This window comes from Brachyhypopomus gauderio, chromosome 7, assembly GCF_052324685.1.
Source record: "Brachyhypopomus gauderio isolate BG-103 chromosome 7, BGAUD_0.2, whole genome shotgun sequence".
NCBI classification, from domain to species: Eukaryota; Metazoa; Chordata; class Actinopteri; order Gymnotiformes; family Hypopomidae; genus Brachyhypopomus; species Brachyhypopomus gauderio.
In genome coordinates this window covers 27,410,675-27,422,310 of record NC_135217.1, presented here as the reverse complement: position 1 = coordinate 27,422,310, position 11,636 = coordinate 27,410,675, and the positions used below count along the sequence as shown (strand labels likewise).

Genomic DNA, 11,636 nt, shown 5'->3' with positions numbered 1-11,636 from the left:
TGAGCCTGGCCGGGATGTGTGTCAGGAGGGTGGGTGTGGAAGTGGGCTCTGGTGTTGGGGAAGGGGGTGGAGCTCCGTGTCATAGCTGTGGAATGTACAGTGACATCATCACTCCCCAGAGAACCATGCTGGCCCAGACTCCAGCATTTAGTGACCCAGCAGAGTGAGAGAGAGAGGGAGGAGAGAAAGTGCCTAATCTGAATGAGTTCACATTAAAGCTATTAACATTGTTTGTCACATAAAGAACACACCACCAGGACTCTCTCCGTGACTAATCGTGTGTGTGTGTTTGTGTGTGTGTGTGTGTGTGTGTGTGTGTGTGTGTGTGTGTGTGCACGCAGGATCAGGGCTGCAACCTTGGGTTCAGTTCCAAAGGCGAGCTCTTCATCTCCTCCCCAACACCACCTACACCAACCTGACAGCCTTACTGACCGTGAGCCACTCAGGCCACGACACCCAGCGCTTCCCCTATCTGGAGGGTCTTCGCTCGAACAGCACAGGTGACACACACACACACACACACACACACAGTGTGAAGCAGTGTTAATGTCTTGGTGCCTAATGAAATGAGCTGTCTGTTCTCTTCACTGTTCTTACTGCCAAGCCAGTCGATTTGAAATACGTGACTGTTACACCCAGTACTTCCTGGCATAGGTACACGTGTGAGTGAAGCTGTAGACTCATTACTTCTCCACATTTGACACAAATACACTGCGAGACAAACCGTGACTCTATGTTAACCTCTTAATCCTGCATGTATTGGTTTTCACAGTGTGTTTTGTTGTGAATGTCTTTTAAAATGATTAATTCCTCACTTGACCTCTTTCTTTCTCTCTCTCTCTCTCTCGCTCTCTCTCTCTCAATTCAATTTAAGGTGCTTTATTGGCATGACAAATATAGCTACATTTGTATTGCCAAAGCTCGAACACTTAGAATACTGATAACACTGAAACAGTCAACTCTCTCTACATCTTTATTTCTCTCTCTCTCTGTCTCTCCCTCTCTGTCAGACCGGTTTGAGCTAACACCTGTAGCTGCTATAAGTGTCCACCTTCTGGGCAGTGATGGGGAGGAGCTTCACGTCAACCAGCCAATCAGCGTGAGTGTTCCACTCCCTGCCAATAGCGGCCTAAAAGAGAATGAACAGATTCCTGCCTGGAGATTCGATCCTAAACTTGGTGAGTATAACACACAGATACACACACACATTGACACTGTTCTGACATGCTGGTTTATCAAAGAACTGCATCTGAGCCAGGCTTCCTGTGTTTTGGTCTGCATGTGTGTATAAATGGGAGAAAACGTTTCCTGTTCATGACCTCCTGATCACATGGATCATGTGAAAGGTTCTCGTAGAAGTAGCCGTGATGCTCCAGCTGTGTCACACAGACGTCCAACGTCATGAGGAAGCGTTATGAACGTCAAAATATAATTTGAATGGAGCTTTAAGCTTGGACTTTTTTCATAAACACTTTTTCATAAACACACACACACACACACACACGATCTTGTGACCTTTACTTTACAGCTTGAATAACTCCAACTCTCTCTTCATTCGTAATCAAGGCTGGTGCTATAAATTGGTGGTGCTTTTGTTTGTTTTGTTTTTTTTATTATTATTTTAGCTGGCTTACTCTCATTGAAAGGTCAGATCAGAGATATTTTCTAGACATCTTAAAGGATTTGAAAGAGAAATTTGTTAATGCACAGATAATACCCAACAGGTATACGGCCCAGGGTTATTACTCAACAATTGAATTTCTCACAGATAACGCTTCACTCTCGAACAGCCCACAGATGACACTTGACTATCGAACAGCACACAGAGGACACTCAACTGTCGAACAGTCCACGGGCGACGCTCGACTGTCGAACAGTCCACGGACGACGCTCGACTGTCGAACAGTCCACGGACGACGCTCGACTGTCGAACAGTCCACGGACGACGCTCGACTGTCGAACAGCCCACAGATGACACTTGACTGTCGAACAGCCCACAGATGACACTTGACTGTCGAACAGCCCACAGATGACATTTGACTGTCGAACAGCCCACAGATGACACTTGACTGTCGAACAGCCCACAGATGAAACTTGACTGTCGAACAGCCCACAGATGACATTTGACTGTCGAACAGCCCACAGATGACACTTGACTGTCGAACAGCCCACAGATGACGCTCAACTGTCGAACAGTCCACGGATGACACTCGACTATCGAACAGTCCACGGACGACACTCGACTGTCGAACAGCCCACAGGTGACGCTCGACTGTGTTCTGGGTTCAGGAGCCTGATTCAAAATGTCTGAACCATTTCTTACTTTGACTCAAAAGGACCATGCCCCCTACACACACACAAACACACACACACACACACGCATAGCCTGTCCAGCAGCCTGAGCCTGTGTTACTAACCTGGTTTTGTTTGACCACACGGGTCTGCTCAGGAGGGATGATAAAATAAAAAGCATATTGTGACTACAGTCGCCTTCTCTCCTTTAATGTTGTTGTCAGCAGTGAAACATGGCTGGTTTCGCATGCAAATTCACTTTTCACATCTCAGACAGGCTCTTAAATTGTGAGGACTATACTACAGTAGTTGAATGGCTAACCCTTCTTTGAATTTGTATTCTGTCATTTCTTTAGCATGGATGAGTGGAGCCCTTACATGACTGGATATTTCTTTCCCCATGTATGTAACATGAATGAGGAGTTGTTCAAAGATTATCAAAGAGAATGCGTAATACTGAGATATTGCCGATTTTGTGTGCGTGGAGGATTTTTTTAACAGGTCTGTTTAACGTACCATTTTTACACCCATTTTACACCATTCTATACATTCACCTAATGACACAAACACACACACACACACACACACACACACACACAGGAAGGAAGAGGGTGAGGAAAGAAGAGTGCAGACACACTGACTCAACTGTGTGTGTGTGTGTGTGTGTGTGTGTGTGTGTGTGTGTGTGTGTGTGTGTGTGTGTGTGTGTGTGTGTGTCTTTAAATTCCCAAGCTTCTAACCGAGGGACAGTGTGAAAGGTGCCAGGACATTACGGGGCAGTCATGGCCTGGTGGTTAGGGAACTGGTCTTATGACCGGAGGGTCGTGGGTTCGATTCTGACCTGAGACCATGACTGACCCTGGTGACCCTGAGCAAGGCCCTTAACCCTCAATTTCTCACTTGTATAAAAAAAAATTTGATAAAAGTCGCTCTGGCTAAGGGCATCTGCCAAATGCCGTAAATGTAAATTACAATGTATTGTCTTATGAATAGCTACAGAGGTCTCTTTGCACAGGTGTTGGGCATGTCTCAGCGATTGTGGGTGTTTCTGCACACCTGTATGATTGGGGGTGTGTCTGTGTTCACCTGTGCAATAATTAGCCATTTAGCTACACCTATAAGGTGGTAGGCGGGTCTCCGTGTGAAGCTGTGAGATAGGAGGGTGTCCACACATACACTTGAACAATGGTAGGCGTGTCTCCGTGTGCACCTGTGCAACAGTGGGTGTTTCCATTTTGCACTTTTGCTCGGGTATTTTTTCCAAGAGTATCTAATTACAGCTTTTTAAATCCAGCTATGGCCCGTAACAATGTGGGTGAGCGCTGGTGTACCGCAGCGTGAGAGCTGCCTATGGCTGCGTACAGCCAGCACGGCGCTCTGTGTGATATTAGTCCTTTTGTCCCTGTGGGTGTAGGTTCTGTAGCTCCCTCCGCTCCAAGCCCCAAAGCCAAACCTCCACTGGATTGATTGTGTGTACATACAGTCTTGTGCATGTCTCGGTTTGTTTCTACATGTCAGTAATGCTGTATTTCCTAGTTTGGTCTCATTAAGATCCTTCCTCGGTTACAGAGACATTTATGGTCTGTTAGATCAGAGCGGTACTAGTTAATAGATGACTAAATGTGACTTTTTAACTGATGGGGACAGCAAAGGAAGTGGGCGGTCCAGGTGACATCAACTACATCAGGATTTTAGGATTAAGTGGTGTTGTTCAGAGACTGTGTGTGTTAGACTGTGTGTGTTTGATGGATTGTGTGTGTGTGTGTCCTCTTTTCAACCCTCTGCATAATAAACCAAAGTTCAGCAGAATTATTTTGATGTTGTGACAGTTTGAAGAGTTTATTATGCTCTATATCGCCAAGTCATTGTGTGTGTGTGTGTGTGTGTGTGTGTGTGTGTGTGTGGTCGAGAGGGAACAGCTGAGTAACTGCAGGTTAGATGGCGATCAATAGGGCCTCTGGATGTGCAAGAAACAGAGGAAAAATATGCTACATCACTTAAACCTCTCTCCTCCCCATCTCTACCTCCCTCTCTCTCTCTCTCTTCCCCCTCTCTACCTCCCCCTCTCTCTCTCCTCTCCCCCTCTCCACCTCCTTCTCTCTCTATCTCTCTCCCTCTCTCTCGCACACACATACACAAACATATTCACTCCTCATGTATCACTCTTTTCTGGTCTGTCCTAGAGCCATGACAGTTCCTAGCTACTCTCTCTGAACTCTCTTTAATTGGTCATTTTTCTAAAATTCTTTCTCCCTGTGGAAAAACCGCCATAGCCATAGAATAACGCTGGTCTTTTTTCTTGTTTACTGCCACCTAGTGGTTGTTCTTGGCTGGAGCGTGGACATGCATGCTGACCACTAGTGTAAGAGAGCAGTAATGCCGGTTGTGGTTTCTCTTAAACGTAGACAATTGAAGCAGTCTGTGGATAAACGAGTCTTTAAAGCAGTGCATTAAACCGCAGTGTTATCAGTATCAACATCCTTCAGCCTAGCACTGCATTCTCTGTAGCTGTAAAGAGCATTTACACCGTTTCTGTGCAAGCAAGTACTAACATATAATACAGTGTCACATGCCTCTTAATGCTGCGTATTTATTGTGTGTGTGTGTGTGTGTGTGTGTGTGTGTGTGTGTGTGTGTGTGTGTGTGTGTGTGTGTGTGTGTGTGTGTGTGTGTGGGCGTGTAGGGGCCTGGTTGAAGAGCAGTCTGGGTTTGGTACAGAGGGACGGAGCAGCCCTCACTCTGACGTATCTCGCCCCTCAGCTGGGCTACTGGGTGGCAGCCATGTCCCCTGTAAATACAGGTAACATGCCGTCTCTCACATGCCTCTCCTCTCCACATCTGACTTACAAGGGCTCAGCTGCCACTCCAAGCCCTTCACTGGGCTAGGACTCCCAGCTCATTACCGGAGTCGCTACCAGCCATGCAGTACAAGGACCCGGCCCAGTGAATTCACAGTGAAACTGGATTCTGCTTTCGTTACCATTGACCATTACACTGTTCATTGAGCAAGATCATATTTTTCATGCAAAAGTTTTGGGAGGGGAATCTATCCTAATTTTTGAATCATTCAAGAGAGACTCAAACTGTATCTGAGAACCTACAGCCCTTGTGATGATGATGATGATGATGATGATGATGTCTCATATCAGCCCGCCCATTTGCATCATAGTCTCTAATTAGCACACCTCAGCAGACCCAAGCATTGATGTAAAAATCCAAATATATATATATTTATTTTGTAATGTTTAAAATGTGTGTGCGTGTGTTTGTGTATTATAAGGTCCGGTGGTTGCAAAGGACATCAGCTCGTACCACACTGTGTTTCTACTGGCTATACTGGGAGGCATGGCCATCATCCTCCTCTTCCTCCTCTGTGTTCTGCTTTATTACTGCAGGTAGGGGTGTGTGTGTGTGTGTGTGTGTGTGTGTGTGTGTGTGAGAGAGAGCCTGCTTCGTAACATGGGCATGATATCTAAGCCTGGACCAAGGAGTCTGCACTAAGTTGTTGGTGGCTTTCTTCATGGCATGATGACTGTTGACGTCTCACCCGTTTGTCTCATCTTCACCGTCAGGAGGAAGTGTGCACGCTCTCGTCGAGGTCACCAGAAGTTCACCTTGTCCTCGTCTCTGGACGTCTCCAAGCGGGACCAGGCTACTTCCATGTCCCACCTTAACCTCATCAGCGAGATCCAGTTAGATCACGTGGGGGTGGAGCCTGACCTGCACACGCCCATGCTCAAGCCTGGCCCCTACGACTCGTCCACCAATCAGCTGGTGACGTCCCGGGACGAGCTACGGAGCCGCGTGTCCAACGGCGAGCGCCACCGTCGCTCGGCGGAGACATTCGCCATGAGGTCGGCCCGCTCGGCCGGGCCCTCCGAGGGGTTCGACTCGCCGGCGCCGTGTGGTGATTATCGGCGTAGCTACAGCTCCGTCATCTCTACATCCCCCCACCCCCTCCACACCTCCGTGCCCTCCTCAACCCCCCACCCGCTGCACCACGCCGCCTCGGCCGGACGCCTCTCCGCCGACAGCAAGGCCGGCGAGTGCCAGCTCCGCCTTTCGTCGACTCTGGCCACGCCCATCACCCCTGCCACCTCCCCCACTAGGGACAGGGAGGCGTTAGTGGAGCGCCGGCCAGCCGACCACCTCCTCTCTCGCTCGGTCGATCACCTGGAGCGACCGGCCGCTTTCCCCCGCCCGGGGGCCCTGCTCTGCTGCACCTCCGAGCTCCAGGTAAGCCAGGGCGAAGCCACCTACCAGAAAGCCCGCCCCACGCTCCTCATCCCCGCCCACTACATACGGCTGCCTGGGACACACCCACTTTCGGGCCAGGCGCTCCTGCTCCAGTCGGACGAGCAGAGTGAGCTGGAGTGCATCCGGGCGGAGCTCAACGCATCCCATCAGCCCCAGGGGGAGGCTGGGCAAGGGGACGGCGAGGGCGGGCCGGAGGAGGGGCGTGAGGGGGAGGGGGGGAGGCCCGCGGGGGAGTGGACCTTACAGACCGCCGCCCTGCCTGAGGGCCTGTCCATCCCCAACTCCCTGAGCCAGGCGGGGTTGGGGGTGGTGCAGATGAACGGTGAAGATCAGATCCTGGCAGAGAAGACGCTGATGGAGCTGAGGGGAGGGAAGCCCCTCCCACACCCGCGCGCCTGGTTCGTGTCGCTGGACGGGCGATCCAATGCGCACATCCGTCATTCCTACATCGACCTGCAGAGGGCGGGGCACAGCGCCAGCGGTGCGGGGAGCAACGATGCCAGCCTAGACTCGGGTGTGGACATGAGCGACGTCACCCCAGGACGCAGGGGTCGCGACCCGGGCAAAGGTCAAGAAAGAACCCAGCCTCCGGTGCCCCCTGCGGCGTTTACCCAGCTGGTGTTTGTGGAGGGGGCTGAAGCTGGTGGAAACACTAACGAGAACACCAGTGTCAATGGTGCCGGAAACGCTAACGCTGATGCCAAAGCTGGTGAAACGCCTCATACTAACGCTGAAGCCCAAGCTGGTGAAAGTACTAATGCTAACGCTAATGCCAAAGCTGGTGAAAGCACTATCGCTGATGCCAAAGCCGGCGGATATGCTAATGCTAATGCTAACGACGGCGTTAGCGAGAGCCCTTCTTCGGCCTCCAGTCCAGAAGACGGCTCGCTCGGGTGCCTCGTAACCAACACCGTCAGTGAGGAGATGGAGACGTTAACGTCTCCGTCGTCCCCGCTGTTGCCCTCCCCGCCCCTCCCTGAGCCAATAGCGGAGGGGGTCAGGGGGGAGGAGGGAGCAGAAGACCTGCCCCTCAGGACTGAGCGCACTCAAACGAGTCTTCTGCTCCCCCATAGCGACGGCGGGCCGGGCGACCCGGCGCCGCCCGACGACGGTGGCGAGGACGACAACAAAAAGAGCCCCTGGCAGAAGCGTGAGGAGCGGCCGCTGCTCGCCCTTAACCTCAAATGACCCGCCGACACTTGAACTGTTCGTCTGTGGTCCCACATTAACAGTGGGAATAGCCTTTTAACCACAGCCTTTGAGTCTTTTAAGATGGAGGGTTTTTTGTTTGTTTTGTTTGTTTTTCTTCGTCATTGGGTCATTCTGATACTGGAACAGCTTACAGCAGCAACCCAGATCACAATCCAGGAACTTGCATACATTACAAACTGAACTCCAAGAGTAGGAAACTCCTTCTGAACCACTTATGCACAACAGCTATGCCATCAGGTTCCTCTTATTTGGGTTTTTTAATATCAGTTTTTATTTTTATTCTTTATTCTTTAAATAAACTGAGCAAAAAAGCCATTATATATGAAGGTGAGATGTCTAGCTTTATGAACTGTTGCTGCTGTTCGGGTAAGCAATATAATCTCCAGGGTGGTGGCATCTTCAGGATGGCGGAATAAGGGCCCTGTGTCTTGCACCATGAGCTGTGTGCTCCCTCAGCGAGCACTTACACAGAACCACTCACTCATTACCCAGTGGGAAGTCTTCCAGGTTGTAATCCAGATTTGATAATCATTTGGGAAAGCCGGCCTTCGGTCCGTAAAAAATGCCTTTGACCTGCAGTTGAAGTCTCGTTGCGTTTCCTACTTTGTCCACTGGGGGGGCGCACTGTGCTACCATACGACCACCACAAATCACTCGCAGCCTTTGGAGTGGGCCGTTGTGTTAGCGCAGTCAGCGGATCTCCTGCGTTTGTGGATCTGCTGATGCTCAGACCTGCGCCACAGCTATGCATTGCTTTGATATGAAGATATGGAAGCGGAATATGCCTTTTTGATGTTTAATTCAATTGCCGTTAAATGCAATATTATAGTGAACATTTTATTCAGCAAAAGTCGTTTTTTTTTTTTTTTTTTGCTTGGTCATTGTGTATGAATGAGCACACACGCACACATGCGCACACACATGCACAAGCAGCTAAACCTTCCTGCTTTTCCACCCCAGGCTGCAGTGACTGCCCAAAGTGCCTCGTGCACACGCACTGATTTCACTCACCTGGTCTTCACGTGCACACGTATGACTTTTGTTTATGATTCACGCGTGTGTGCGCGATCGGCAGGCGCCTGTGTTTCTCTGCTCGTATGTGTGTTCATTCCCATTTGGCCGTGTGTATAAAGTTGTTGACTATTTGGGAGTGATTCTGTATACTCTGTGGAAATGCTACACATGTTTGTAGATCTTGTCAGATCAGATGTGCTCTAATGGAGTTGTGTGGGTGTGGAAGTGACTCTGAGTGGTAGCTATGGTAATAACCACTTTGGAATCAGTACCTGATTCACCCCCAGCCGCACTATTTTAAATGTCTGGGCTGATTTGCTTGTATTGTAATTGAGACCTATTATCCATAATAAAGTGGGAGAACCCAGTGTGCAGTTATTGAGTGGTGTATGACACCAGGATTTCACAAGATGTTCTTTAGCATGTTTTCATGTTTTACTCGTGCAGTTTGTTATACGATTATTCATCACTGAAATGCTCTCACACTTCAGTGTTGAGAGTTACTGGTCTGGTTCCATCTTCCTTTGGGACTGCATGACTTCTGCACACAAACACACCTGACATTTTTTCTTTTAGAATTGTCACACCGACCTTTTATTTCTATCCACTTCTATTTTTAATTATCCTATTTCTCTCTAATTCTCTCATTTCTTTCCAGTTTTCTCTTTTCTCTACAATTCTATTTCTCTCCAATTATCTCTTCAGTTGTCTCTCTCATGTCTCCCCTTCTCACACTCACTCTCCACCTTCTCTCGTTCTCACTGATAGAACTACCAAGGCTCTATATTCTTTATGAATGCATTTATTTCTTGTTTGTTTAAATTCATATTTCAATATTTTTTTATTCTTATACAGTATTGGGGACTGTCTTCTATGTGTATACATACAGGTGTGAAGATCTGAGTCCATTGGTTTACAGTCCTTTGCTGTAACGGAGATAGGTAAATTATAAAAATGTTCCACATTCGTTTGACATGGATTTTAAAAGCCAGGACAGTTCCACGTCTCTCTGCCTTGACATTATCAACTTTATAGAGCTTCGGAGGGGTTTTTCCCCCGTGGTGCTTTTTGATGTTGAATTGGGTATTTTTGTTTGACTTCCTGCCCTCCGCCTCCTTCAAGACTTGGTCTGTTTCATAACACCAGTGTCATTCTGTTGTACATGTATCAGTGTATCAGCACAGCTGTGTTCTTAAACACCCCTCTTAAAGGAGCAACCTTCATTGTTCAGGTTGCTGACCGTTAGACACAGAGACAGTATATATAATGGACGGTATGTCGCCGTTGACTCCCATTGTGAACTTTTGAAGCCACCAAGATGGCCGCACGGACACCGCCATCTTGGATGCGGTTGTGCAGTAGATGAAAATTGGAGCCAGAGCATGCGCATTAAAACCGGTAGGCAGGACAATATCTCCGCCAGAGACCGTATCTCCGCCCAACATTCGTTAGGATACGCCCACCAGTATAGACACTTTGACATTTTACAAAATAAACAAAGGTAAAAGGTTTTAATACTGCTGTCGAGAGTTTTGCTGTAGAGAGTTTTGATGTTGAGCGCGTTCACGTTTGAGCGTCTGGTATTAGATGTCAACCAACGCAGCTATTAACTGTCAATCACCTTATCGCCACACCCCTTTAAATAACACTTAATAACTTCTATATTGTAGAGAAAAACACTGGGAGAGATCCTAACGCAATGGGGTCTTATATAATTGCTCAAAAAACTTATTTTACGTATAATAAAAATTCAAAGTTTCTCGTCCGGCCCGTTCACTTACATGAGAATGGGCGGGGTTAAAAGTTGTACTGCAGCCAGCCACTAGAGGGCAGCTGACTCACGGAGGCTTCACTTTTCACTCGTGTCGTCCAGTCCACTTATATATACGGTCTCTGGATATGACACGATGAAGAATCTCAGAAATTTTAATTGAATTTGAATTCCGTTAAATGACATCTGGTCATTTGTGTGTTTTGTGGACTCATGGTCAGGAAGGGTTGCTCATTAATAATCATGGTGATTACGGCAGGTATTTGTGTAATGACATTTGCACTGACAGTAGTGAACGTTGGGACATATTAGGTTTCATGTTGGCCCGTGAGTCTTGTGTTATTGTGCAAGTTCAACCAGCCATGGTGAAATTTAAACGGCGGTAACGTGTGTCTGCTGTCCACATGCGTTTACTCTCTGCTGTGGTGTCTGAAGAGGAGGGTTGGGAACAGGAGTCCCATGAGTCTTTATAACAACCTGAACAACCTGCTCTACCTTCCACAGACCCTCCAGTTTTAGTCCCTGTTGTTTCCACTAGAGTGAATCAAGTGTGTGTTTCCTTCACCACTCGATTAGAGTCTGATATATATGATATATCTGCTCCACCTCCATTGCAGCATGAGGATCCTGATTTTGGAAAAAACAGGTTATTTGCTTAGGTCATTACATTACAGTCAAGACATTGCAGGCATTACAGGACATCACTCTGAATGCACCACTCCTGACCCTTGTGGCATCATTATTCTTTACCTTTGCTGCCCCCTGTTGGTCAGAGATATACCCGTTAGTGCGCTGATCTACGTGCTGCCCCCTGCTGGTCAGACATACGCCTGTCAGGATACGGCGGTCTACACGCCCATCACCACCTTGTGCTCATTGTCTGGAATTTTCCACAAGGCCTGGGTTTCTCTAAAATGTTCACACATTTCACTTGCTAGGGTGACCTCCCAACTCCATATTGTTTTGAAAATGTCTTGACTAGAAGATTTCTGTGCACAAACATTTAACTTTTTTACTTTTCATAAATTACCCACATTCTCTCAATAACATCCATCCACCTGTTCTCTCCCAGTTATGAATTTATCAGGGC

At 48.1% G+C, this 11,636-nt stretch overlaps 1 protein-coding gene across 2 annotated transcripts in view; it reads left to right on the top strand.

Annotated features, from left to right (window-relative positions):
• fam171a1 (family with sequence similarity 171 member A1) overlaps nucleotides 1–9,142 on the top strand; it is a 26,413-nt gene extending 17,271 nt beyond the window's left edge. For both annotated transcript variants that reach the window (XM_077012929.1, XM_077012930.1), the window contains exons 4-8: nucleotides 342–500; nucleotides 1,011–1,178; nucleotides 4,976–5,092; nucleotides 5,573–5,687; nucleotides 5,865–9,142. In XM_077012929.1, the coding sequence (XP_076869044.1) occupies nucleotides 342–500; nucleotides 1,011–1,178; nucleotides 4,976–5,092; nucleotides 5,573–5,687; nucleotides 5,865–7,737 (2,432 nt within the window). In that variant the 3' untranslated portion in view covers nucleotides 7,738–9,142. The remainder of the gene's footprint in view (nucleotides 1–341; nucleotides 501–1,010; nucleotides 1,179–4,975; nucleotides 5,093–5,572; nucleotides 5,688–5,864) is intronic.
• Nucleotides 9,143–11,636: the final 2,494 nt, after the last annotated feature.